At 39.8% G+C, this 27,939-nt stretch overlaps 1 protein-coding gene across 1 annotated transcript in view; it reads left to right on the top strand.

Moving 5' to 3' along the window:
• The first annotated feature begins 4,833 nt into the window (after positions 1-4,833).
• JHY (junctional cadherin complex regulator) overlaps positions 4,834-27,939 on the top strand; it is an 82,350-nt gene continuing 59,244 nt past the window's right edge. Inside the window, exons 1-2 of the mRNA XM_006072530.4 lie at positions 4,834-5,036; positions 7,556-7,974. Of these exons, the coding sequence (XP_006072592.2) occupies positions 7,649-7,974 (326 nt within the window). The 5' untranslated portion in view covers positions 4,834-5,036; positions 7,556-7,648. The remainder of the gene's footprint in view (positions 5,037-7,555; positions 7,975-27,939) is intronic.

Below are 27,939 nucleotides of genomic sequence, written 5' to 3'. Positions count from 1 at the left end.
ACTGACTGCAACCAGAGAAAGCTTGCACACAACAAAGACCCAGCACGACCAAAAATAAAACTAAAAGTTTTAAATGCTGGACAGAATAACATCAATGCTTTCAGCAACCTTGCTTTCATTTCTTCAAGTAACATTGAGGTCCTATTGTATACTCACTCCCTGCTGTCAAAAACATTTTGTTTTTAATCTAACTCTAATATAAAGCTGGATGGCATCACTGACTTGATGGACGTGAGTCTGAGTGAACTCCGGGAGTTGGTGATGGACATGGAGGCCTGGTGTGCTGCGATTCATGGGGTCGCAAAGAGTCGGACACGACTGAGCGACTGAACTGAACTGAATATAAAGCAGAATAAAAAGCAGCAAAATTGAGTACTCAAGATATTTTCCAACACTCTGTGTTTGCTATCATTAATGACACCACTGTAGAAGAATTTTCGCATCTTTGAAGATAGTTAATCAAATCTCTTTGTGGGTTTAACACTATTTTAATATGAATACAATGCCCAATCCTTCTTTACTCTTCTTTAAACATTTTTAATAGTGAAACATTCTACACACACATAAATGTACAGCTTAATAAATTGCTATAAAATGAATATCTATGTAGCTAGCATTAAGTAAGGAAATATAATCTCAAATTGGCAAAATGGTTGTCTGAGGAGACCTTATAAATAGCTGAGAAAAGAGGAGAAGCAAAAGGTAAAGGAGAAAAGGAAAGATATGCCCATCTGAATGCAGAGTTCTGAAGAACAGCAAGGAGAGGTAAGAAAACCTTTTTAAGTGAACAATGCAAAGAAATAGAGAAACCATACTTAATATTTTGTAATAACCTATAATGGAAAATAATCTAAAAGAGAATATAAATATCTAGATATATGGAGATGTAAAGCTGTATATGCTGCTGCTGCTAAGTCGCTTCAGTCGTGTCCGACTCTGTGCGACCCCAGAGACGGCAGCCCACCAGGCTTCCCCATCCCTGGGATTCTCCAGGCAAGAACACTGGAGTGGGTTGCCATTTCCTTCTCCAATGCATGAAAGTGAAAAGTGAAAGTGAAGTCTCTCAGTCGTGTCCCACTCTGAGTGACCCCATGGACTGCAGCCTACCAGGCTCCTCTGTCCATGGGATTTTCCAGGCAAGAGTACTGGAGTGGGGTGCCATTGCCTTCTCCGATAGATGTATATAAATATATATATATATATATATATATATATATAACTGAATCACTTTGCTATACACTTGAAAGTAACACAATACTGTAAATCAACTAAACTTCAAAAGAATTCATTAAAAAAAATGCCACTGTGGAGGGGTTCTCTAGTGGTCCAGTAGTTAAGAATCCACCTTGTAATGCAAGGGACACAGGTTCGATCCCTGGGCTGAGAAGATCCCACATGCTGCAGAACAACTAGGCCCGTGTGCCATAACTACTGAGCTGGCAGCACTCTAGAGCCTGAGAGCCAAGACTTCTGAAGCCTGTGCATCTAGAGCCTGTGCTCCACCAGGAGAAGCCTGCACACCAACAGAGCAGGCCCCACTCACAGCAACTAGAGAATGCCCATGTGCAGCAATGAAGACCCACCACAGCCAAAAAATAAACAAATATTTTTTAAATGCTACTGTTAAAAATATATATATTTCCAAATCAGTCAGGGGCCTCTTTGTCAGCTCCAACTATATTTATTTCAATAAAATACAAGAAAGTGGGAGGAAGGAAAAAAGGAGTACGTCAAGGCTGTATATTGTCACCCTGTTTATTTAACTTATATGCAGAGTACATCTTGAGAAACGCTGGGCTGGAAGAAACACAAGCTGGAATCAAGATTGCCGGGAGAAATATCAATAACCTCAGATATGCAGATGACACTACCCTTATGGCAGATAGTGAAGAGGAACTAAAAAGCCTCTTGATGAAAGTGAAAGTGGAGAGTGAAAAAGTTGGCTTAAAGCTCAACATTCAGAAAACGAAGATCATGGCATCTGGTCCCATCACTTCATGGGAAATAGATGGGGAAACAGTGGAAACAGTGTCAGACTTTATTTTTCTGGGCTCCAAAATCACTGCAGATGGTGACTGCAGCCATGAAATTAAAAGACGCTTGCTCCTTGGAAGGAAAGTTATGACCAACCTAGATAGCGTATTCAAAAGCAGAGACATTACTTTGCCAACAAAGGTCCGTCTAGTCAAGGCTATGGTTTTTCCTGTGGTCATGTATGGATGTGAGAGTTGGACTATGAAGAAGGCTGAGCGCCGAAGAATTGATGCTTTTGAACTGTGGTGTTGGAGAAGACTCTTGAGAGTCCCTTGGACTGCAAGGAGATCCAACCAGTCCATTCTGAAGGAGATCAGCCCTGGGATTTCTTTGGAAGGAATGATGCTAAAGCTGAAACTCCAGTACTTTGGCCACCTCATGCGAAGAGTTGACTCATTGGAAAAGACTCTGATGCTGGGAGGGATTGGGGGCAGGAGGAGAAGGGGACGACAGAGGATGAGATGGCTGGATGGCATCACTGACTCGATGGACGTGAGTCTCAGTGAACTCTGGGAGTTGGTGATGGACAGGGAGGCCTGGCGTGCTGCGATTCATGGGTTTGCAAAGAGTTGGACACGACTGAGCGACTGATCTGATCTGATCTGATCTGAATGCAATTTGACAAGCAAATAATAAATCACTGTTGAACTAAAAGTCAAAGGTGACAGGAAATAGATATTTTTAAAAATAATAATAGCATCAACCACAAGCATATGAAACAAAATTAGGATGTAGCTTTTATCTTATCAACCATACATTCCTAAGTCATAATCAAATCAAACAAATCAAGCAGTGTTGTAGGGTTCAATTATTTTACCATAATAAAGGTTATATTTCCCTTGTCAAAAATCTAACTCTAATAAAAAGCAGAATAAAAATAGCAAAATTGAGTACTAATGATGTTTTCCAATTCTCTGTGTTTCCTATCATTAATGAGGCAACTGGTATTGAAGAACTGAAGAATTCTTGTATCTTTGAAGACAGTTATCCAAATCTATTTGTGGTTTTAATGCTGTGTTAATATGAATATAATTCCCAACACTTCCTTTCTTTACTCCTCTTTGAAGATTTTTTAAATAGTGAAATATTCTATACATACATAAATGTATAGCTTAATGAATTGTTCTAAAATGAATATCTATGTAACCAGCATTAAAAGTCAGAAAATACGATCTCACAGGCACTCTATCCCCAAATCCCCACACTGCCCTGCCCACCAGAACTGACCTAAATCCTAAATTTATGAGATTCACTTTTTTTATATAGTTTTCTCCACTAAGTATCCCTGGAGAAGGAAATGGCAATCCACTCCAGTATTCTTGCCTGGAAAATTCCATGAACGGAGGAGCCTGGTGGGCTACAGTCCATGGGGTCACAAAGAGTCGGACACTTTCTTTTTCTTCACCTTCTTTTTCTTTTCCACTAAGTATGCATCAATACCCATAATGCAGTTCAATTTTGCCTTTTTAAACTATTTATGTACAAAATCATACAATGTATTGGGGTGTTTTTTTAACTCAATATTGTATTTTAATATGCCTCTGTTTTATTGCATGCAGGTGTATTTCATTAATTTTTGCTATTGTATAGTATGTCAGTATATGAAATCAGTTCAGTCACTCAGTCATGTCCAACTCTCTGTGACCCCATGGACTGCAGCACGCCAGGCCTTCCTGTCCATCACCAACTCCCGGAGTTTACTCAAATTCATGTCCATTGAGTCGGTGACGCCATCCAACCATCTCATCCTCTGTTGTTCCCTTCTCCTCCCGCCTTCAATCTTTCCCAGAATCAGGGTCTTTTCAAATGAGTCAGTTCTTCACATCAGGTGGCCAAAGTATTGGAGTTTCAGCTTCAATATCAGTCCTTCCAATGAATATTCAAGACTGATTTCCTTTAGGATGGACTGCTTGGATCTCCTTGCTGTCCAAGGGACTCTCAAGAATCTTCATCAACACCACCGTTCAAAAGCATCAATTCTTCGGTGTTCAGCTTTCTTTACAGTCCAACTCTCACACCATTCATGACTCCTGGAAAAACCACAGCTTTGACTAGACAGACCTTTTTTGGCAAAGTAATGTCTCTGCTTTTTAATATGCTGTCTAGGTTGGTCATAACTTATCTTCCAAGGAGCAAGTATCTTTTAATTTCATGGCTGCAGTCACCATCTGCAGTGACTTGGGAAATACTACAATTAAATTAACTATTCTATTGTTGATGGATATTTCAGTTATTTCCAGTTTGGGTGCACATAAGCATACGCAGGTGGGAGGTAAACACCTAAAAAGTGAAATTGCTGAATCACAGGGTGTACACATCCGAGCTAATGTGAAGCCAGTTTCCAAAGTATTTACATGAACTCACACTCCCGTCTGCAGTATATGAGGGATCTTTGCCAAATCATCCTCCCCAACCCTGGGCGCTGTCAAGTATTTAAATGTTTGCCCACATGGTGAGTGTGGCCGGTATCCACAGTGGCTTTACTTTATCCTCTTCTGATTATTAACCTTTTCCATCCACAACATATAGTTACTGGCCACTGTATTTCTTCTGTGAAATTTCTGTCCAAGTCATCTGCCCATTTTTAAATTGGATTCTTTGCTTTCTTAATTTGTAGGAGTTCTTTACATACTCCCTTCCCACTCGGTGGCCTGTCTTTCCTCGCTTTTCAACTTTGGAAAACCCAGTATGGACTGCGAGCGGCTTCATTGGGAACTCCCGGGATACTGGGAGCTGTGCCCTAGACCCGGTCATCATAACCCGTCCCACCCTCTCCACCTGGACCGACTAGATCCGGCACTGTGTAATGGAGGAATGGATAGCACAGGCCCCGCCCTTTCGCTGAGGCCCCGCCCACAGCCGGGCGGCCCGAGGCGCGCGGGGCTGGCTCTGTTGGCCCCGGTCTCCAGGGCAGCACTGGGAGACTCAGGGCGGAACCAGGAGGCGCCAGCACTGAGGATGTGGGGCCTCCAGGGTCGCGGCAGCCAGGAACGCCCGGCAAGGTGACAGGCGGTTGCCTCCCAAATGGGGTGTGCAGTGCGCCCGAGCAGGGATTGGGGGTGGATGGTGGGACCGTGGATGGGGACAGGAGAAAACCTCTCAAGGAAAGTGATCCAGGTGGGGAGAAAAGGGAGCCCACAGGCGGGAGCACTTGGACCCAGACGGGAAGGACAGACGGTGACCGAGGCAGGGACGGAGCCCAGGGGCCGGTGGTCGGGATCTGGAAAGACTTTGGCGCCCAGACTCCCAGAACAGCCCTAACCTGGGTTGATCAGGCCGGTCCGGGGCATCAGACCCACCGGATCACCCATCACTTCCTGGGCCTTAAAACGCCGCTGGCTGCCGAGTCTTGTCCATCAGAGAATAGGTGGAGGGAGGAAATAAATGCCACGCCCCCTTGGGTAGCTTAGGACTTGTTCCAAAACAGGGTAACTTTTCCTCTGCACTCATCTTGGTGGATGAACCCTTGAAGGAGGGCTACATTTCACCTACAGAAGGAAGTGTGTTCCTCCCAATGCTAATGTAATGGGCTGGGCCCAAGGATCTTGACGGGACCCCTTGGGAACGAGGGGTTTCTTGGTGCCACTGGTTTATCCCTGCCTGTCTTGTTTTCTTAGGAGATGTGTCGGTCGGTCTTTGTCTGAAATTTCAGTGAAAAACTTTGTCCAGTAGGGAGCCACATTCACTGCATTTAGAAGTCCCACTTTCTAATTTATTTCGGCCATTAGCTTTTCCTTTTTTAATCCCATGCTTTTATAAAATCACACCTCCACAGATGACCCAACTTGGATGGTATCTGGCTTTGGTCTCTTCATTATCTCCCAAACATCAACAACAAAAATCGTATCTTTTCCTATGAACATTTTTAATTGATTAACTCCAAGAAACCCTAGTCTATGTCATTTAAGAAATGAAGAGAAATTGAAGGGACTGAATTATTTCATGAAGGAACAGTTCCAAATTGAAATACAATGATTACTTCAAGCTTTTTAAGATCCCAAGTACAGTGACTTGAACTCTTAAAGATGTATTATTACAAACTGTTTTGGTTAAAATATGTTAGTATTTGAGGGATTTGCTGCTTTCTAAAAATATCCTAAAAGCGAAGGTTGATCCATTTATCAAAATTAAAATAATATGGTGGAATGAAATATACATTTTTTAAATAAGGCAATTAATACAAACAGTTTGACAAATAATATGTTAGTCTACCAAGAGGGGGGAACTTTAAGTTAAAAAGAAAACCATAGATATTTAAATATGATATGTATTTCAATATGAATGTTACCTTTGGTCTCTTTTGTTTGTTAAGGTGCTTTCCTCCAAGGAGTTGAGGATGTTCCATAGAAACGTTAGCAACAAGGTCAACTAGGAGTAATAAGAAGGTCGTGTTATTTAATTAAAGAAAGGATTTGCCAAAAGAATAGTAGTAGACCATTAAAAGAAATTTTACAGTAATCTCTGATCAGAAAGGTTGTTTCTGTTATCTGACCTACAGGGGGGAAAAAATGGCATAAAGGCAGTGAGATAGAAGACAGAGCAAACAGAAATGCCAGCTAGAGATGAAAGGAAGCACAATCCAAAAACATCATTTCCTTTCAATTGTATCTGAACTCAAAGCACCCTTTCCGTAAACCATCTCATGGGTCTTTATGACAGCCCTCTGAGACAGGGAGGGCTCACTTGGAATCATACTCTTAAGCAAGTTAGAAGGGACCCCAGCTGTATTCAGGCCAATCTTCCACCCAGCCAACATTCCCCAGGACAGCATCCCTTTCAGGTCCACGTGAATACCCAGCCTCTGCTATGAATCACTGAATGGCAGAATTCACAAGGCCATCAAATCTTTTGTTGAACAGTTTTGATCATTATCATAGGGTTTTTATTAATACTGAGCTGAAGTTGATCTCCATGTTACATCCACCTAAATTACATATTCCTACCTGGTAGCAACCTGGACATCAAAAAGTCTTTCAAATGAGAAGTCAGCCAGTATAGGTCTAAGAACAAACTAGCTTCCATCATCTTTTCAGTTCCAACTGTGGAAACCATACTGTCTCACCCTCCTTTATTTTCCAAAAGGCAGACCCTGAACCTGTTTTACTCTGTCTGTAAATACTACTGAACACGGCATATATATATATATATATATATATATATATATATATCAGTGCCCTGGGTATTGGAAATAAGGCATTGAAGTACTATCCGTAATTACGCATTTGGCTTTGTCCAATCTTATCTGTAACAGGCTCTTGGAAGCTAGAAAAAGGATTCCAGTCATTTGATTTCCTCAATAAAGCTGCATTTGATTATTCAGACTGTTTATGAGCTCTGCAGCAGAAGTGTTCCTGTAGATGGAAAAACACAATAGTTTTTCCAATAGACCTTTCTCATACTTACAAAAGGGTGCATACAAAAGCCTGCAGATAATATAATGAGGTTCTCTTACTTAATTTTTTGATTAATATTGGAATTAGAGATTTTAATTGTCACAGAATAACAAATATAATTTTTTTAGGCAAATGCTTTTGTGAACCACAACTTTAAATATCCGGCCAGCTGCTGCCATCCACAAGAGAGAATCCCTGTTCATTTTTGTATTTTTCTCAAGATGAGTCATAGTAAATTCATTCCCAAGGTATCTATTCAATCTCCTGTTCATCACACCAACTTAAAGGTCCAGTCCACAGAGCCATCTTTTAAGAAAGAAGACTTACATTTGATTTCAAAAGACTCTTTGGAATCTGACTCAGAAAGCCCCACTCAAAAGATCAAGTTCCAGTCTGACCTTGAAGACCAAATTCAGGACAACGACATGGAGCCTGACAGCCTAGAGGAGGAGAACTTGAGTGAGACGGAAGAAGAAGCAAGCAGAAAAGCAGCTCAGAGGACCAAGAAGGAAAATCTCCACACCCAAGATGCTGTTGCAATTAACAGGTAAGAAATTGGCTTGTGTAGAAACAGTGGGTTCTGAGATGCATAATTATTGGTACTGTCCCAAGTGAAAGTAAGGACAGGCTCTTGTTTTGTGATTTTTTTTATAGTGGATATAATTGATTTACAATGTTGTATTACTTTCAGGTATGCAAAGTGATTCAGTTATAGGTATACACATATCTAATTCTTTTTTCATTCTTTTCTTTTTTCAGTATTACCGAATATTGAGTAGAACTCCCTATACTATACAGTAGGTCCCTGTTGATTATCTGTTTTATTTATAGTAGATTATTATTATAATAATAATAATATATTATTATTATTTACATGTTAATTGCAAACTCTTCGTTTATCCCTCCCCCTGAACAACCTTTCCCCTTTGGCAACCAGAAGTTCATTTTCTAAGTCTATGAGTCTGTTTCTGAACAGGCTCTTGTAACGAGCTCCTTTGTAATGTGTGTGAGACAGATCTCCAAGCAGTTAAGGACAGCTTGGAGCCAAGATTTTTGATGAGAATAGTTATTAACAAGAAGGACATTTGTATTTCTTATGCTCCTTACTTCCTGTCCATATTCCAAGGTGCTACGACCTCACCTTGGAGAAATCCCAGAAAGCCTAATCTAGAAAAGTGCCATGATCGTGGACTCAGGTGTTCTTGAGTTGGTCGAGGCAATGGTATTTAGTGTATAATTTGAAATAAGTCCCTTTTAGTCTTCTGCAGCTCATTTTTTCTCTCCTGTGAAATGAGCCAGCCTGCTTCTCTCACAAGACTGCCATCACATCAGTGAAGTACATTGTTGGGGGGAACTTGAGACCTCTACCTGATCCAGGAGAGGTCTACCTTCCTGGGCTTATATAATCACAGAGATTTAATTTCTTTAATCATTAGTATTTAAGGTGTATTCACTTTATGCTAGAAGCTACCAAAACATCTAAGAAGATATAAATGAGTGCAGTATTATTCAGTTTTAATGAAAATATAAGTGACACACTAGAGTATTGAAGTTCAAAGCCATTGATTAGAAAGGGATCTTGAGATGGTGGTAAGTTACAAAGCATCTGAAGCAGACCAAGTGGTTTCAGATTCTGCCACTGACTAGTTGTGTGACCTTGGCCAAGCCCATTTAAATTCTCTGTACCTCAGCTCCTCATCAGTAAAAATGGGATAATAATAGTAATCTCACAGTTTATTGTGAGGCTAAAATCAGTGTGTGTGCGTGCATTTCATATATATATATATATATATAGTGCTTCAAACAGAGACTCTTAATAAGTTATGTATGTGTTAGATTAAAAAAAAAAAAACACTCTACCATGTTTTTTTTTCCCCCCATAAAACCAAAGTTGAAGGGTTGAGGAGGAGCAATGATATAAAGTCAGAAGTAGGGCTTAATTTTGTTAGCCAAGTAATAAGAGTGCATGGGATTGTAGAAAATAATGCCTTACCTTATTCTCTTAAGTTTAAGGAAATAATTTTTATAAATGTGCAGTATAAACTGCTTTTATTTTTTTGAATTGGAATATAGCTGCTTTACCACGTTGTATTACTTTCTGCTGTACAACAAAGTGAATCAGCTATGTATACATATATCCCCTCCCTCCTGGACCCTCTTTGTGTTAGATGTTTTTTAGGGCTAAAATAAATTGAGGAAAGTTTATTGGAAGGCTTAGAACTTGGGCAGGCAGGGTTTTGGAAACTAGGCAAGATTTGGGGAAAAAAGAACAGAATTAACATGAGTGTGTGTAGCCCATTGAGCCCCATTTGATGACAGAGGATGTTTTTTGAATATAGGGAAATTAGAGGAGGAGCCTGCTTACAAGGGCCTTTCTGGTTACCACCAGCCCATGCCATGGATATGACATTGAACACAGAACTCAAATGATGTTTCCCAAGAGTACACTCCCGGCGCAGGCTTTCATGGGAGCCAGAATGAGAGCCCAGCCCTACGTCTTTTCCCCCTTTCTTCTTTCCTTCTTTTTCTTTCACTGAAGATACCAAGTTGAATCAAGCTCGTCTGCTGCTTAGGGGCTGTCAGAGTAGAGTAAGTCCCCTACATATGAACCTTCAAGTCATGAACTTTCAAAGATATGAACATATTATAAACTCTAACAGTACAGTGCTATAAAGGCAATTTTGTTAGTTGGGTACCGAGGGTAGCTTTGTTAGACTTACAAATATATTGGACTTAACTGATCTTAACTGACTTAACCATCTTGGAATGGAATTCATTCGTATATAGGAGACTTACTGACAAGTGATAAATGCTATAACTGAGGTGCAGCCACAGAGTTAGGGGGTGAAAGAGGCTTCAGTTCAGTTCAGTTGCTCAGTTGTGTCCGACTCTTTGCAACCCCATGAATCGCAGCACGCCAGGCCTCCCTGTCCATCACCAACTCCCTGAGTTCACTCAGACTCATGTCCATCGAGTCAGTGATGCCCTCCAGCCATCTCATCCTCTGTCGTCCCCTCCTCCTCCTGCCCCCAATCCCTCCCAGCATCAGAGTCTTTTCCAATGAGTCAACTCTTCGCATGAGGTGGCCAAAGTACTGGAGTTTCGGCTTTAGCATCAGTCCTTCCAAAGAAATCCCAGGGCTGATCTCCTTCAGAATGGACTGGTTGGATGTCCTTGCAGTCCAAGGGACTCTCAAGAGTCTTCTCCAACACCAGAGTTCAAGAGGCTTAGGAAGGCTTTAACCAGCTCTCCGCCCCTGACTGAATGGGGTTGGGTATACCCAGAGGAAAAAACGCAGGTTCTTGGGGAGGACAATAAGATGAAGCAGTATTCAAGGAAGATTATTCTGCAAGCTGGTGCATTATGAATTAGATGGTAAAAACACAGTAAAGAGACCACCAGATGGTAGTAATTATAATGACAACAGTAATAGTAACGTCGTCTCTTTTGAAAGGCCATTGTAACTTCACTCAATTCTTCATTGCAATCCCACAAGAAAGTGCTGCTATTCCCATTTTACAGGTCAGGAAAATGAAGCTGACAGAGATGAAGTCACCTAACATCAGAGAGCTTTGTTACTGATGTTGAGGGTTTCTTTTTTTTTTTTAATACTTTGTTTATTTATTTACTTTGGCCATGCTGTGCAGCCTGCAGGATCTTAGTTCCCCAACCGGGGATCGAACCTGGGCCACAGCAGTGAAAGCACCAAGTCCTAACCACTGGAACACCAGGGAATTCCCTGAGGTTTTTAATTAAGAAAAAATTCTAACCCATAGAAAAGTACAGAGAAAAATACCATCTCACCCTTATTGCCATATTTCAGATATATTTTTTAAAACATAAAATGTTGAAGATAGTTTCCTTGTTCCTCTTCTCACACCCGTCTTCCTCCTCAGAGATAACCAATGCATACTTTTTTTCTGGCCTTGCCGCGCAGCCTGTGGGATCTCAGTTTCCTGATCAGAGACAAGACCCTCATGGTGGAAGCATGGAGTCTTAACCACTGGACCCCCAGGGAAGTTCCAACCAATACATACTCTTATATGAGTTATTTCCTTCATAGCAATTTTTAATTCATTTCCTTCACAGCTAATGAGTGGAGACATACGTATATAAAGAATTGCTAGGACTTGGTGACAATTTAGAACTGGGGTTGGAAAGAACAAGAGAAGGCAAAGATTACTTTAAGGTTCTGACAACAAAAGCATTGTCAGAATACTTGTCCTGAACCCAATCCCTGTGCCAGACACTTGACATATATCATCTTATTTAATCCTTTTGGCAGCCCCAACAGGTGTACACTATCATGATCCCATCTTAGAGACTGCAAATAAGGCTTACAGAAGCTGGTTACTTATTTCACCAGGGGCATGGTAGAGCAGCAAACTCCTGCAGTCTGACTCTATGCTTTAAACCATGTTTCTATTGTAGCACTAATCTAAGAGAGTCATAGTTTCCTAGGAAATAAATGGTAGTTTTATTTATAGAAACAGGGCATCAGAAAGGATAGGTATTCTTGTCTGTACTTTTACAAGGAAGAAACCAAGGCAAGGATCCATTATGTGACCTCATTTCCCCAATGTTGAGTTTTTCCTCTTAGAACAGTTCTCAGAGACCTGACTTGAACCTTGCTTTTTACCCAAGGACAATGTAAATACTATTCAATGTATTTTTTAAATTTATTTCTTTATTGAAGGATAATTGCTTTACCAGAATTTTGTTGTTTTCTGTCAAACCTCAACATGAATCAGCCACAGGTATACATACATCCCCTCCCTTTTGAACCTCCCTCCCAACTCCCTCCCCCTCCCACCCCTCTAGGTGGATAGAGCCCCTGTTTGAGTTTCCTGAGTCATACAGCAAATTCCCGTTGGCTATCTATTTTACATATGGTAATGTTACTCTTTCCATACATCTCACCCTCTCTTCCCCTCTCCCCATGTCCATAAGTCTATTCTCTAAGTCTGTTCTCCATTGCTGCCCTATAAATAAATTCCTTGGTACCATTTTTCTAGATTATGTATATATGCATTAGAATACAATATTTATCTTTCTGACTCACTTCACTCTGTATAATAGGTTCTAGGTTCATCCACCTTATCAGAACTGACTCAAATGCATTCCTTTTTATGGCCAAGTAATATTCCATTGTGTATATGTACCACAACTTCTTTATCCACTTATCTGTCGATAGACATCTAGGTTGCTTCCAGGTTGCTTCCATGTTCTAGCTATAGTAAATGCTTCTGCAATGAACAATGGGATACATGTGTCTGTTTCAATTTTGGTTTCCTCAGGGTATATGCCTAGAAGTGGGATTGCTGGGTCATATGGTGGTTTTATTCCTAGTTTTTTAAGGAATCTCCATACCGTCTTCCACAGTGGCTGTATCAATTTACATTCCCTCCAACAGTGCAAGAGCATTCCCTTTTCTCCACTCTCTCTCCAGCATTTATTGTTTGTAGACTTTTTGATGATGGCCATTCAGACTGGTGTGAGGTGGTATCTCATTGTAGTTTTGATTTGCATTTCTCTAATAATGAGCGATGTTGGGTATCTTTTCATGTGTTAGCCATCTGTATGTCTACTTTGGAGAAATGTCTGTTTAGGTCTTTTCCCCCACTTTTTGATCAGGTTGTTTTTCTGGCATTGAGTTGTATGAGCTGCTTGTATATTTTGGAAGTTAATCCTTTGTCAGTTGTTTCATTTGCTATTATTTTCTCCCATTCTGAGGGCTGTCTTTTCACCTTGCTTATAGTTTCCTTTGCTGTGCAAAAGCTTTTAAGTTTAATCAGGTCCCACTTGTTTACTTTTGTTTTTATTTCCATTACTCTAGGAGGTGGGTCATAGAGGATCTTGCTTAGATTTATGTCATCAAATGTTCTGCTTATGTTTTCTTCTAAGAGTTTTATAGTTTCTGGTCTTACATTTAGATCTTTAATCCATTTTGAGTTCATCTTTGGGTATGGTGTTAGGAAGTGTTCTAACTTCATTCTTTTACATGTAGCTGTCCAGTTTTCCCAGAACCATTTAATGAAGAGGCTATCTGTGCCCCATTGTATATTCTTGCCTCCTTTGTCAAAAATAAGGTACCCATAGGTGCAAGGGTTTATTTCTGGGCTTTCTATCTTGTTCCATTGGTCTATATTTCTGTTTTTGCACCAGAACCATACTGTCTTGATGGCTGTAGCTTTGTAGTATAATCTGAAGTCAGGAAGGTTGATTCCTCCAGCTCAATGCTTCTTTCTTAAGACTGCTTTGGCTGTTTGGGGTCTTTTGTGTTTCCATAAATTGTGAAATATTTTGTTCTAGTTCAGTGAAAAATGTCATTGGTAATTTGATAGGGATTGCACTGAATCTGTAGATTGGATTTGGTAGTATACTCGTTATCACAGTATTGATTCTTCCTACCCAGGAACATGGAGTATCTCTCCATCTGTTTATGTCATCTTTGATTTTTTTCATCAGTGTCTTATAATTTTCTGTATACAGTCCCTTTGTCTCCTTAGGTAAGTCTATTCCTAGATATTTAATTCTTTCTGTTGCAATGGTGAATAGGATTGATTCCTTAATCTCTCTGATTTTTCATTGTTAGTAAATAGAAATGCAAGTGATTTCTGTGTATTGATTTTGTATCCTGCAACTTTGCTAAATTCACTGATTAGCTCTAGTAATTTTCTGATAACTATCTTTAGGGTTTTCTATGTAGAGTATCATGTCACCTGCAGTGAGAGCTTTACTTCTTTTCTGATCTGGATTCCTTTTATTTTTCTTCTCTGACTGCTGTAGCTAGGACTTCCAGAAGTATGTTGAAAAACAGCAGTGAAAGTGGACACCCTTGTCTTGTTCCTGATCTTAGGGGGAATGCTTTCAGTTTTTCACCATTGAGAATAATGTTTGCTGAAGGTTTATCATATATGGCCTTTACTATTTTGAGGTAGGTTCCTTCTATGCCCATTTTTTGAAGAGTTTTAATCATAAGTGGGTGCTGAATTTTGTCAAAGGCTTTTTCTGCATCTATTGAGATGATCATATGGTTTTTCTTTCAATTTGTTAATATGATTGATTTGCATATATTGAAGAATCCTTACATTCCTGGAATAAATCCAACTTATTCATGGTGTGTGAGCTTTTTGATGTGTTGCTGAATTCTGTTTGCCAAAATTTTTGTTGAGGATTTTTGCATCTATGTTCATCAGTGATATTGGCCTGTTCAGTTCAGTCGCTCAGTCGTGTCTGACTCTTTGCGACCCCGTGAATCACAGCACGCCAAGCCTCCCTGTCCATCACCAACTCCCGGAGTTCACTCAGACTCACGTCCATCGAGTCAGTGATGCCATCCAGCCATCTCATCCTCTGTCATCCCCTTCTCCTCCTGCCCCCAATCCCTCCCAGCATCAGAGTCTTTTCCAATGAGTCAACTCTTCGCATGAGGTGGCCAAAGTACTGGAGTTTCAGCTTCAGCATCATTCCCTCCAAAGAAATCCCAGGGCTGATCTCCTTTAGAATGGACTGGTTGGATGTCCTTGCAGTCCAAGGGACTCTCAAGAGTCTTCTCCAGCACCACAGTTCAAAAGCATCAATTCTTCGGTGCTCAGCTTTCTTCACAGTCCAACTCTCACATCCAGACATGACCACTGGAAAAACCATAGCCTTGAGTAAACGGACCTTTGCTGGCAAAGTAATGTCTCTGCTTTTGAATATGCTATCTAGGTTGGTCATAACTTTCCTTCCAAGGAGTAAGCACCCTTTAAGTAAGTAAGCCCCTTCAGGGCTGCAGTCACCATCTGCAGTGATTTTGGAGCCCAGAAAAATAAAGTCTGACACTGTTTCCACTGTTTCCCCATCTATTTCCCATGAAGTGATGGGACCAGATGCCATGATCTTCGTTTTCTGAATGTTGAGCTTTAAGCCAACTTTTTCACTCTCCTCTTTCACTTTCATCAAGAGGCTTTTTAGTTCCTCTTTACTTTCTGCCATAAGGATGGTGTCATCTGCATTTCTGAGGTTATTGATATTTCTCCCGGCAATCTTGATTCCAGCTTGTGCTTCTTCCAGCCCAGCGTTTCTCATGATGTACTCTGCATATAAGTTAAATAAGCAGGGTGACAATACACAGCCTTGACATACTCCTTTTCCTATTTGAAACCAGTCTTTTGTCCCATGTCCAGTTCTAACTGTTGCTTCCTGACCTGCATACAGATTTTTCTTTTTTTATGTTGTCTTTGTCTGCTTTTGTTATCAGGGTGATGGTGGCCTCGTAGAATGAGTTTCGAAGTATTCCTTCCTCTGCAATTTTTTGAAAGAGTTCTAGAAGGACAGGCATTAGCTCTTCTCTAAATGTTTGATAGAAGTCTCCTGTGAAGCCATCTGGTCCTGGGCTTTTGTTTTTTGGGAGATTTTTGATCACAGCTTCAATTTCAGCCCTTATAACTGGGTTGTTCATAATTTCTATTTCTTCCTGGTTTAGTCTTGGAAGATTGAACTTTTCTAAGAATCCGTTCATTTCTTCCAGGTTATCCATTTTATTGCCATAGAGTTGTTCATAATAGTCTCTTATAATCCTTTGTATTTCTTAATTGTCTATTGTAACCTCTCCTTTTTCATTTCTAATCTTGTTGATTTGATTCTTTTCTCTTTTTTTTATTGATGACTCTGGCTAAATAAAGGCTTGTCAATTTTGTTTATCTTCTCAAAGAACCAGCTTTTAGTTTTATCAATCTTTACTATTGTTTCTTTCATTTCTTTTTCATCTATTTCTGCTCAGATCTTTATGAGTTCTTTCCTTCTACTAATTTTGGGGGGTTTTTGTCCTTCTTTTTTCAGTTGTTTTGGGTGTAAAGTTAGGTTGTCTATTCAATGTTTTTCTTGTTTCTTGAGGTAGGATTGTATTGCTATAAACTTCCCTCTTAGAACTGCTTTTGCTGCATCCCGTTGGTTTTGAGTTGTCGTGTTTTCATTGTCATTTGTTTCTAGAAATTTTCTGATTTCCCTTTTGATTTCTTCAGTAACCTGTTGATTATTTGGGAACATGTTGTTTAATCTCCATGTCTTTGTGTTTCTTACAGTTTTTTTCTTGTAATTGATATATAGTCTCATACCATTGTGGTTGGAGAAGATCCTTGATATGATTTCAATTTTCTTAAATTTACTGAGGTCTGATTTGTGACCCAAGATGTGGTCTATCATGGAGAATGTTCCATGTACACTTGAGAAGAAGATGTATTCTTCTGCATTTGGATGGAATGTCCTGAAGATATCCTTCTCATCTAATGTATCGTTTAAGACTTGTGTTTCCTTATTAATTTTCTGTTTGATGATCTGTCCATTGGTGTGAGTGGGGTGTTAAAGTCTCCAACTATTATTGTGTTACTGTCAATTTCTCCTTTTATGTCTGTTAGTGTTTATCTTATGTATTGAGGTGCTCCTATGTTGGGTGCATAGATATTTACAATTGTTACATCTTCCTCTTGGATTGATCCCTTGATCATTATGTAGTGTCCTTCCTTATCTATTGTAATATTCTTTAAGGTCTATTTTGTCTGATATGAGGATTGCTACTCCAGCTTTCTTTTCCTCACCATTTTCATGGAATATATTTTTCCATCTTCTCACTTTCAGCCTATACGTGTCTTTAGGTCTGAGGTGGGTTTCTTGTAGACAGCATATATATGGGTCTTATTTTTCTATCCATTCAGCCAGTATGTGTCCTTTGGTTGGAGCATTTAATCCATTTACATTTAAAGTAATTATTGATATATATGTTCCTATTGCCATTTTCTTAATTGTTTGGGGTTGATTTTGTAGATCTTTTTTCTTCTCTTGTATTTCTTAACTTATATAAGTCCTTTTAACATTGTTGTAAAGCTGGTTTGGTGGTACTGAATTCTCTTAACTTTTGCTTGTCTGAAAACCTTTTTATTTCTCCATCAATTTTGAATGAGATCCTTGCTGGGTACAGTAATCTTGATTGTAGATTTTTCCCTTTCAGTACTTTAAGTATCCTGCCATTCCCTTATGGCCTGAAGAGCTGAAAGATCAGCTGTTAAGTGTATGGGGTTTTCCCTTGCTGTTTTTAATATTCTTTCTTTGTGTTTAGTCTTTATTAGTTTAATTAGTATGTGTCTTGGTGTTTCTCCTTGGGTTTATCCTGTATGGGACTCTTTGTGCCTCTTAGACTTGATTGACTATTTCCTTTTCCATGTTGGGGAAATTTTCAACTATAATCTCTTCAAAAACTTTCTCAAAATCTTTTTTTCCTGGGACCCCTATAATTTGAATGCTGGTGCATTTGATATTGTCCTAGAGGTCTCTGAGACTGTCCTCAGTTCTTTTCATTCTTTTTACTTTATTCTGCTCTTCAGAAGTTATTTCTACCATTTTATCTTCCAGCTCACTGATTCATTCTTCTGCTTCAGATATTCTGCTAGTGATTCCTTCCAGAGTATTTTTGATTTCAGTCATTGTGTTGTTTGTCTCTGTATGTTTATTCTTTAATTCTTCTAGGTCCTTGTTAATTGATTCTTGCATTTTCTCCATTTTGTTTTCAAGGTTTTTGACCATCTTTACTATTATTCTGAATTCTTTTTCAGGTAGTTTGCCTATTCCCTCTTCATTTATTTGGACTTCTGTATTTCCAGTTTGTTTCTTCATTTGTGTAGTATTTCTCTGCCTTTTCGTTATTTTTTTTTTAACTTATTGTGTTTGAGGTCTCCTTTTGCCAGGGTTCAAGGTTGAATTCTTTCTTCCTTTTGATTTCTGCCCTCCTAAGGTTGCTCCAGTGGTTTGTGCAAGCTTCATATAGGGTGAGATTTGTGCTGAGTTTTTGTTTGTTTGTTTGTTTTTCCTCTGGTGGGCAAGGCTGAGTGAGGTGGTAATCCTGTCTGCTGATGACTGAGTAGGTATTTTTGTTTTGTTTGTTGTTTAGATGAGGTGCCCTGCACAGGGTACTACTGGTGGTTGGGTGATGCTGGGTCTTGTATTCAAGTGGTTTCCTTTGTGTGAGTTCTCATTGCATAGGAACATGGAATGTCAGGTCCATGAATCAAGGCAAATTGGAAGTGGTCAAACAAGAAATGGCAAGAGTGAATGTCGACATTCTAGGAATCAGTGACCTAAAATGGACTGGAATGGGTGAATTTAACTCAGATGACCACTATATCTACTACTGCGGGCAGGAATCCCTTGGGAGAAATGGAGTAGCCATCATGGTCAACAAAAGAGTCCGAAATGAAGTACTTGGATGCAATCTCAAAAACAACAGAATGATCTCTGTTCGTTTCCAAGGCAAACCATTCAATATCACAGTAATCCAAGTCTATGCCCCAACCAGTAAGGCTGAAGGAGCTGAAGTTGAACGGTTCTATGAAGACCTACAAGACCTTTTAGAACTAACACCCAAAAAAGATGTCCTTTTCATTATAGGGGACTGGAATGCAAAAGTAGGAAGTCAAGAAATACCTGGAGTAACAGAAAAATTTGGCCTTGGAATACAGAATGAAGCAGGGCAAAGACTAATAGCGTTTTGCCAGGAAAATGCACTGGTCATAGCAAACACCCTCTTCCAACAACACAAGAGAAGACTCTATACATGGACATCACCAGATGGTCAACACCGAAATCAGATTGATTATGTTCTTTGCAGCCAAAGATGGAGAAGCTCTATACAGTCAGCAAAAACAAGACCAGGAGCTGACTGTGGCTCAGACCATGAACTCCTTATTGCCAAATTCAGACTGAAATTGAAGAAAGTAGGGAAAACCAATAGACCATTCAGGTATGACCTAAATCAAATCCCTTATGATTATACAGTGGAAGTGAGAAATAGATTTAAGGGACTAGATCTGATAGATAGAGTGCCTGATGAACTATGGACGGAGGTTCATGACATTGTACAGGAGACAGGGATAAAGACCATCCCCATGGAAAAGAAATGCAAAAGAGCAAAATGGCTGTCTGAGGAGGCCTTACAAATAGCTGTGAAAAGAAGAGAAGCAAAAAGCAAAGGAGAAAAGGAAAGATATAAGCATCTGAATGCAGGGTTCCAAAGAATAGTAAGGAGAAATAAGAAAGCCTTCCTCAGCGATCAATGCAAAGAAACAGAGGAAAACAATAGAATGGGAAAGACTAGAGACCTCTTCAAGAAAATTAGAGATACCAAGGGAACATTTCATGCAAAGATAGGCTCTGTAAAGGACAGAAATGGTATGGACTTAACAGAAGCAGAAGATATTAAGAAGAGGTGCAGGAATACACAGAAGAACTGTACAAAAAGATCTTCATGACCAAGATAATCACGATGGTGTGATCACTGACCTAGAGCCAGACATCCTGGAATGTGAAGTCAAGTGGGCCTTAGAAAGCATCACTATGAACAAAGCTAGTGGAGGTGATAGAATTCCCAGTGAGCTATTTCAAATCCTGAAAGATGATGCTGTGAAAGTGCTGCACTCAATATGCCAGCAAATTTGAAAAACTCAGCAGTGGCCACAGGACTAGAAAAGGTAAGTTTTCACTCCAATCCCAAAGAAAGGCAATGCCAAAGAATGCTCAAACTACTGCACAATTGCACTCATCTCACACACTAATAAAGTAATGCTCAAAATTCTCCAAGCCAGGCTTCAGCAATACATGAACCGTGAACTTCCAGATGTTCAAGCTGGTTTTAGAAAAGGCAGAGGAACCAGAGATCAAATTGCCAACATCGGCTGGATCATGGAAAAAGCAAGAGAGTCCAGAAAAACACCTATTTCTGCTTTATTTACTATGCCAAAGCCTTTGACTGTGTGGATCACAATAAACTGTGTAAAATTCTGAAAGAGATGGGAATACCAGACCACCTGACCTGCCTCTTGAGAAACCTATATGCAGGTCAGGAAGCAACAGTTAGAACTGGACATGGAACAAAAGACTGGTTTCAAATAGGAAAAGGAGTACGTCAAGGCTATATACTGTCACCCTGCTTATTTAACTTATATGCAGAGTACATCATGAGAAACGCTGGGCTGGAAGAAGCACAAGCTGGAATCAAGATTGCCGGGAGAAATATCAATGACCTCAGATATGCAGATGACACCACCCTTATGGCAGAAAGTGAAGAGGAACTAAAAAGCCTCTTGATGAAAGTGAAAGAGGAGAGTGAAAAAGTTGGCTTAAAGCTCAACATTCAGAAAACGAAGATCATGGCATCTGGTCCCATCACTTCATGGGAAATAGATGGGGAAACAGTGGAAACAGTGTCAGACTTTATTTTTTTGGGCTCCAAAATCACTGCAGATGGTGACTGCAGCCTTGAAATTAAAGGGCGCTTACTCCTTGGAAGGAAAGTTATGACCAACCTAGATAGCATATTGAAAAGGAGAGATATTACTTTGCCAGCAAAGGTCTGTCTAGTCAAGGCTATGTTTTTTCCAGTGGTCATGTCTGGATGTGAGAGTTGGACTGTGAAGAAAGCTGAGTGCCGAAGAATTGATGCTTTTGAACTGTGGTGTTGGAGAAGACTCTTGAGAGTCCCTTGGACTGTGAGGAGATCCAGCCAGTCCATTCTGAAGGAGATCAGCCCTGGGATTTCTTTGGAAAGAATGATGCTGAAGCTGAAACTCCAGTACTTTGGCCACCTCATTGGAAAAGACTCTGATGCTGGGAGGGATTGGGGGCAGGAGGAGAAGGGGACATCAGAGGATGAAATGGTTGGATGGTATCACTGACTCGATGGATGTGAGTCTGGGTGAACTCCGGGAGTTGGTGATGGACAGGGAGGCCTGGTGTGCTGTGATTCATGGTTTCGCAAAGAGTCAGACACGACTGAGTGACTTAACTGACTGAGGGTTAGTTCTCTGGTAGTCTAGAGTCTTGGAGTCAGTATTTCCACTGTAAAGGCTCAGAGCTTGATCTCCTATGTCACAAAGTAATTTAGTGGAAGAGATGAAATGGGCACCCAGCTCTCAATTTTCAATCCAGTGATCGATTTCACTACACAGGATCCCCTTAGAAGAGCCATTGGTTCTCTATTTTTTTCAGAGCACTGGAGGAAAAGACAGTCACCACTAAAGAGTAAGAAGAAAAGTAACAATTTCACAAATCCATGGTAGCCGGAAGAATGTGACACTTTTATACTCCAAGGGAGCCCCAAAAACATCAATGTATTTTTAAATGAAGAATAATATAAAGTCAAAAGCATGGTTAGGGCCTTGGTCTTGATTCACAGATCCTAAAATGATGGTATTTTCCTTAGACTGATTTGTCTTGGAAACATTAAATAAAGACTATAATCCCCAGGATTAGAGTGGGTTATGGCCCTAGTAGTTGTTTGGCTGTGCAGTGCTTCATACATTGACTGGAGAACCAGTTCTCCACTACAAAGGAGAACACAACCAAAGCATTTGGTCAAGTAGTGCCTCAAAAATATCATCCAGGGACTTCCCTGTTAGTCCAGTGGCTAAGATTTTGCACTCCAATGCAGGGGGCCCAGGTTCAATCCCTGATCAGGGAACTAGATCCAACATGCCACAACTGAGAGATCCTGCAACTAAGGCCCCAGCATAGCCAAATAAAAATTTTTTTAAAAGCCTTAAAAAAATATCATCCAGTTGAGCATTTCCTTACTGGCCCCTTTCTCTGTTGATCTTGGAAACTTTTCCTAGGTGTATCGTTGCTTGGATCTGAGTAGTTTATGAGACGAGAAACAGACAAATTGATCACAGGCTCTCAATATGAAATTCAAGAGTGCTTTCATTTCTGGCAGGTAGATGGCATTCTGGGAACTGTAGTTCAAAATAATTAGTCAAAGCCTTGCCTTAAAACCAAGAAAAATCTCTTTCTTCTTGCTTTTATGGGCAACCATTTTAAAAGCTGCCTGCCAAGTCACTTGAGCTCTACTCTTGTGTTTTGATGTTACTAGAACCTCCTCAAAGCAATTACTCCCTTGTACCTCAGCAAAGCAAGCCTCAGCTCAATGTATATGGATTAGAAAAACCTTTTACTTAATAGAAATTGGAGCAGCATTGACTGCAGTGAATGAATCAAGAGTGGAAAGAGGATCTTCACGTGATAATCCTTAAACCCCACTCCAGAACTAGCCTTATGACACTCGGCACTCAGGGAAAAGGAGATCAATGTAATTCCTAGAGCATTAGAAATAACCTCTTCAGCCCTGCGGCCCTCTGAAACCTCATATGTTAAAAAAAAAAAAATCAGAAAGAAGCAATACAGTAACTGGTATATGCGTTTGATAAGGTTTTCTTTACAAAAATACCTCAATATAATTAGCTACTATTTGGAGGACTGTTTGCTTGATATATACTATCTCATTTATCACAACAAGAGGCTCTTAGACAAATTTTGCAAATGGGGAACCAAGGCCCTGAAAGTTTTGTTAGGTGTATGTAGCTACTAAGTGGCCAAGCCAGAAATTGAGCTAAATGAACTGTCTTCCAACTCCAAAGTCTGGGTCTCCAATTGTATGTATCTGGATAGGTGATCAAGGACTGATCTAGTCAAGAACTCAGTTTTGCTCTCTATCAGAAATTAAAGCTGTAACAGCTTCAATATGGACCGAACTGAGGCCAGATTAAATATACATGTAAAATGATAAATTTTAGTTAAGTAATACAAATCTATAACGGATCCTGTGTCCTCAGAACACAATAAATATTAATGGTATTTTACTTTTGGGCAGGAGGATCATTTGTTGTTCAGTCACTCAGTCATGTCCAACTCTTTGTGACCCCATGGACTGCAGCACACCAGGCTTCCCTGTCCTTCACCACCTCCCAGAGCTTGCTCAGATTCACATCCATTGAGGGTCCATATGAACAGAATCACAGTAGCCTATATTCCCCAGCAACTCTCCTGGAAAACAGAATGTTTTCCTTCAGTGAAGGCTCTCTCATCACCTGGGAAACAGAGCCCTCACCAAATATCCCCCATTCTGTCTAAAAGACCACCTTGTGCCAGAAAGTACTTGGTGGAAGACAGGTGCGGGAAAGTATTCTTAGTTAACTTGAATATTCAGAATTGACTGAAAGTAAGAAAAGGACTCAGGAATAATCATCTGCATTTTTGCGGTAGTATATAATTTTTCCTCTCAAAAGCTTTCACATATATATATGAAATATGTAGTATTTATATATAAATATGTAGTGTGTGTGTGTGTGTGTGTATATACAGTTGATCCTTGAACAAAATGAATGTGAACTGAATGGGTTCACTCACATGAGGATTTTTTGTTAATAAATAGTACGACAGTAGTACAAAGCCCACAGCTGGTTGAATTACTGGATGTGGTACCGTGGATACAGAGGGTGGGTCCTGCCACTTGAGCATCCACAGAATTTGGTATTCTCGGCATGTCCTCACATATACCAGGGATGACTGTATGTTGTCTCCAATTAACAATACAAGAATCAAGTGAAGTACTGAATGGTGATTTTTAGGACTTAAATATTAGTATGGGATAAGCCAAACCAAAAGTAGGTAGAGAGACTTAGTAAAAACCCAAACTCAGAATTTTAACTTCCCCCTCCAATTTCACACATAAGATATATTTGAGCTGATGAGAGATTACTTCCTCTCATAAGTGTAATGGAGATTTATTTTCCCCCCTCTGATTGGGAGCGTAAAGAAACTTGAGGCTAGGTGTAATATTCTAGTTTTATCAAGAACATTCTGAGAGCTTCCAGGCATCAACTTTCATTCCTGTTGGTTTCTAGCAACATTCATCCATGTCAATTTATGTTGTCTTGATGAGATTTTCCATTTAAGGTCATTGGTTGGCCAACCTCTTCAAATGCATTCTATTCTATACCCAAGGGCTTCCCAGGTGACTCAGTGGTAAAGAATCTGCCTGCCAGTGCAGGAGATGCAAGAGACACAGGTTTGATCCCTGAGTGGGGAAGATCCTCCCAGAGAAGGAATAGGCAACCCACTCCAGTATTCTTGCCTGGGAAATCCCATCCACAGAGGAGCCAGACAGGCTACAGTCCATAGTGTCGCAAAGAGTCAGACATGACTGAGCATGCATGCACATATACCCAATCCTATGGGGTTCACACAGTGTTTGGTGATAGCTACTAGCATGTTGGTTATTTATTTCTGATCACATGGGTATCATCATATAAAAGAAGTGACCTGCTGTCATAGGTATTGGTCACTGCTGTCTTATGTTCACTTGCTCACAAACAATGCAGCTGTCAAACCCTGATGCGCTTCTCAGAGCAGGCACTGTGCCATGATGACAGACGAGCAGTCAGAGGAGGAAGTGAAGTGTATGCGTGGGCATGAATTGTGTCTATTAGAGGCACAGTCCCCGCCAGAAATGCTAATGCTACCGTGACTCCTGGGGTTTTATTGCCCTCAGAGAGGACCATGAGTTCCTTTCCAGCTTATTTCCAAATGGGGATGCATTACTGTGTTAAAATAAGTAAATAAACAGTGAGTTCGAAACCTCACAATGTGTTATTGAATTTATATCACCTACAGTCCTGCCAGTCTATCAAGAGGAAGACTGTAACCAAGTAACTGAGCAGATAAGTTTAATTGACAACCTTCACTGTATTCATCTGTTTCTACTCCCTGACAAATTTGGTAATGTGGAAATCTTTGGTTACTAATTTTTTAATGGATTGAATTTAAAAATTTTCCCCAACCCCTATATACATTGGTGAGTTTCCCATGATAGGCCCAATTCAGTTTTTAAAATGGTGGATTCTTAGAGCTGTTTGGTCTTTTAAAGATCAGCCTATCCCTTACTGTATTAATAAAAGGTGGAACCTGAGGCCTAGAGTGGATAAGAAACTTATGCAAGTTCACGTAACTGCTCAGTGGCAAAATCTGGATTAGGGCTCAGGTGTCAAGACCTCTCCAGTGCTCTTCCCGTGACATCATAGCTACCTTGCAATTCCAATGCCTTGGTATCTGGCAGTTAAAATACAAGAGAGGACCTCCCTGGTGGTCCAGTGGTTAATATCTTGCCTTCCAATGCAAGGTATGCGGGTTCCATCTCTGGTCAGGGAGCTAAGATCCTACATGCCTCTTGGCAAAAAAAAAAAAAAAAAAAATATATATATATATATGAAACAGAAACAATATTGTAACAAATTCAATCTAGACTTTTAAAATGGTATGTGTGTGCTCAATTGTATGACTCTCTGCAATCCCATGGACTGTAGCCCACCAGGCTCCTCTGTCCATGGAATTTTCCAGGCAAGAATACTGGAGTGGATTTTCTTAAAGATGGTCCACATCAAAAAAAAAAAAAAAAAAAAATCTTAAAAGAAAAAAGTCCAAGAAACTAGCACCTGGAAGTGCTGTCAGTCTGGGTCTCTGCCTTTTAGCCACTGTTTCTGGAGAATGAAAAGAACTCCCGAGCTTTCCACAGAAAATGTCTGCAAGAGCACTGTACGCTCTCACTGAAGGAGGGGAAGGAATTCTGTTTCTGAATATGTTCTGTGTCATCAGCATTTCCCTTGTGAGGATGCAGCCTTTGTTTCACATAAGATAATCTTAATGGAAACGAGGTACTGGAATTTCACGTTGCAATTACTAGCATGCCCTCTTAAGATAATTTATTTTAACTCAGAGATTGTCCATGAATCAACACTGGTACTAATAAGAACCTGGTGCAAATACTTGGTTATTCTGCAGCCAAAAGCTGTTGTCAAAAAAGGGAGATTTTGGTTGGAATTATCCAAACTATATGACTGCAGTCAACAAAATTCACCAGATAACATAACAATCCGAGCCCTTCACTTGTGGATAGTCTTTGGCCTTTGGTTCATTAAACTGCTTTTCTCCTATTAAAATGTTTAATTTTTTTTAGCAGAATAAATTCCTGCATTAGATGAAATTTTCTGGGTTGTAAATAGCCTTCCCAAAGGATTTCGATATACTTGTGGAACCTTTTTGTTTTGTACTTGCAAAAGTGATTTTTTTGATCCTTTGGATTTATTTCATTTTATTTACTTAAAAGCTGTTGATAAAAAGATTAAGGTGAGCACAGAATTCAGAAATCCTTGGAAGCAATTGTCAGTTTTATTGCTCCTTAAAGAAGCATTAAAAACTGTACACTTAAACAGAAATTGAATTTGCTGTTCATATCCATAAAAGATTTAATGGCATATAAATTGGGAATAATTGTTCTGTTTAAAAGGATTAAATTAAACCTAAATCAATAATAACATGTGCAGTTTCAATTTAACTGCCTACTTAAAATAAAGTGGCAAAGAAATAACTGCTAAATGATTAATAGCAATGCTTTTATTCACCTCCTTGACAGGCAAAATGGCCAGTTATTGAATATTTTATTATGAGTGCAAAGGATGTTAATTGTACTAGAAACATGCTCTAATTTTAGTAATTTTTTGATTGAATACTAAACTGAACACAAAGCTCTTTGTCAAATGGAGATTTGATTTTATTTGGACTGAAGTTGTTCCAGTCAGTGCTCAAATGTGGTCCATTAGAGACAGCAAATAGGATGGCATATGCCTAGGAGACCACCCTCCCCTTCCTCTCTGCATCCGTCTCTAACCTGGGCATCTGAAGGGCAGACCTGGCATCTGTTGTCTGAATGGCAGCAAAAGCATTGTGTACTCATTGTCTAACCTCCCTATCCACTGGGGAGAAAACAAGGTGTGTGTTTTGTGTGCACATGATTACTGATGAAGGAGCACTTCACACTCATTTTGTTCCCAGTGTGTTGACCTGGACCACACAACACAAAGGAGCATCTCAGCACACAAGCTCGGAACAATGGGGTTCTTTAGTATCATGTTCTGTTTCAAGCATTAGATTTGTTTCCGTGAAGTATTACAGCTTTTCACGCTCCTGAGTTTGCAAAACATAACCTCCCATTTGTCCCTACATATGGTTTCCATCAAAAGGAAGAGAAAGGGGCATGTTTTAAGATAGTCATTGTAGGTGTATGGGGTACAGTGTAATTAAAGCTCTTAGAAGAGCCACATTTTCTGATTCTAATCTTGTAAATACACATTACTAGAGTGTCTCTTCAAACGATTGGTTCAAAAATATCTTTCACAGCCAGAGCAACTCAGTGTGTCTGATTTGTTTCAAAACCTTCTGAATTTTCCAGGTTTCACTCAAAACACCTGTCTTTTCCAGGGTGTGTGATGCTGCTTCTGTGGGCAGTGTCTGATGGCAATTTGTTGAGGCTAAAAATTATATCTCCTTCTGAAAGTCTAAAATAATTTAATTCTCCCGGTTTTATCTTCCTCATCATCTCTCAGCAGTGCCTAAAATTTCTCATCGTGTGGAAACACAGACATTTCTTAATCCCATTTTCCTAAATCACAGTTGAAACAGATTCTCCATGATGCCTAGTTCTTGGGAAAAAAAATTTTTTTTTTAAGATAGTGTATTCACTCTTTCAGGCCACTAAGGTGCCACTTAGTGCATCACAAGACAACACTGTGTCCTGGAAATAACTTAGGCCTTAGGGAGAAAAGAATCCCTTGAGATCCAATCAGCAGGAAGCACAGGACACATCAGTGCTGTG

Source organism: Bubalus bubalis, chromosome 16 (genome assembly GCF_019923935.1).
Source record: "Bubalus bubalis isolate 160015118507 breed Murrah chromosome 16, NDDB_SH_1, whole genome shotgun sequence".
Taxonomy (NCBI): domain Eukaryota; kingdom Metazoa; phylum Chordata; class Mammalia; order Artiodactyla; family Bovidae; genus Bubalus; species Bubalus bubalis.
The sequence above is the reverse complement of the archived record's forward strand: the minus strand, read 5'-3'. Positions and strand labels throughout refer to the sequence as shown.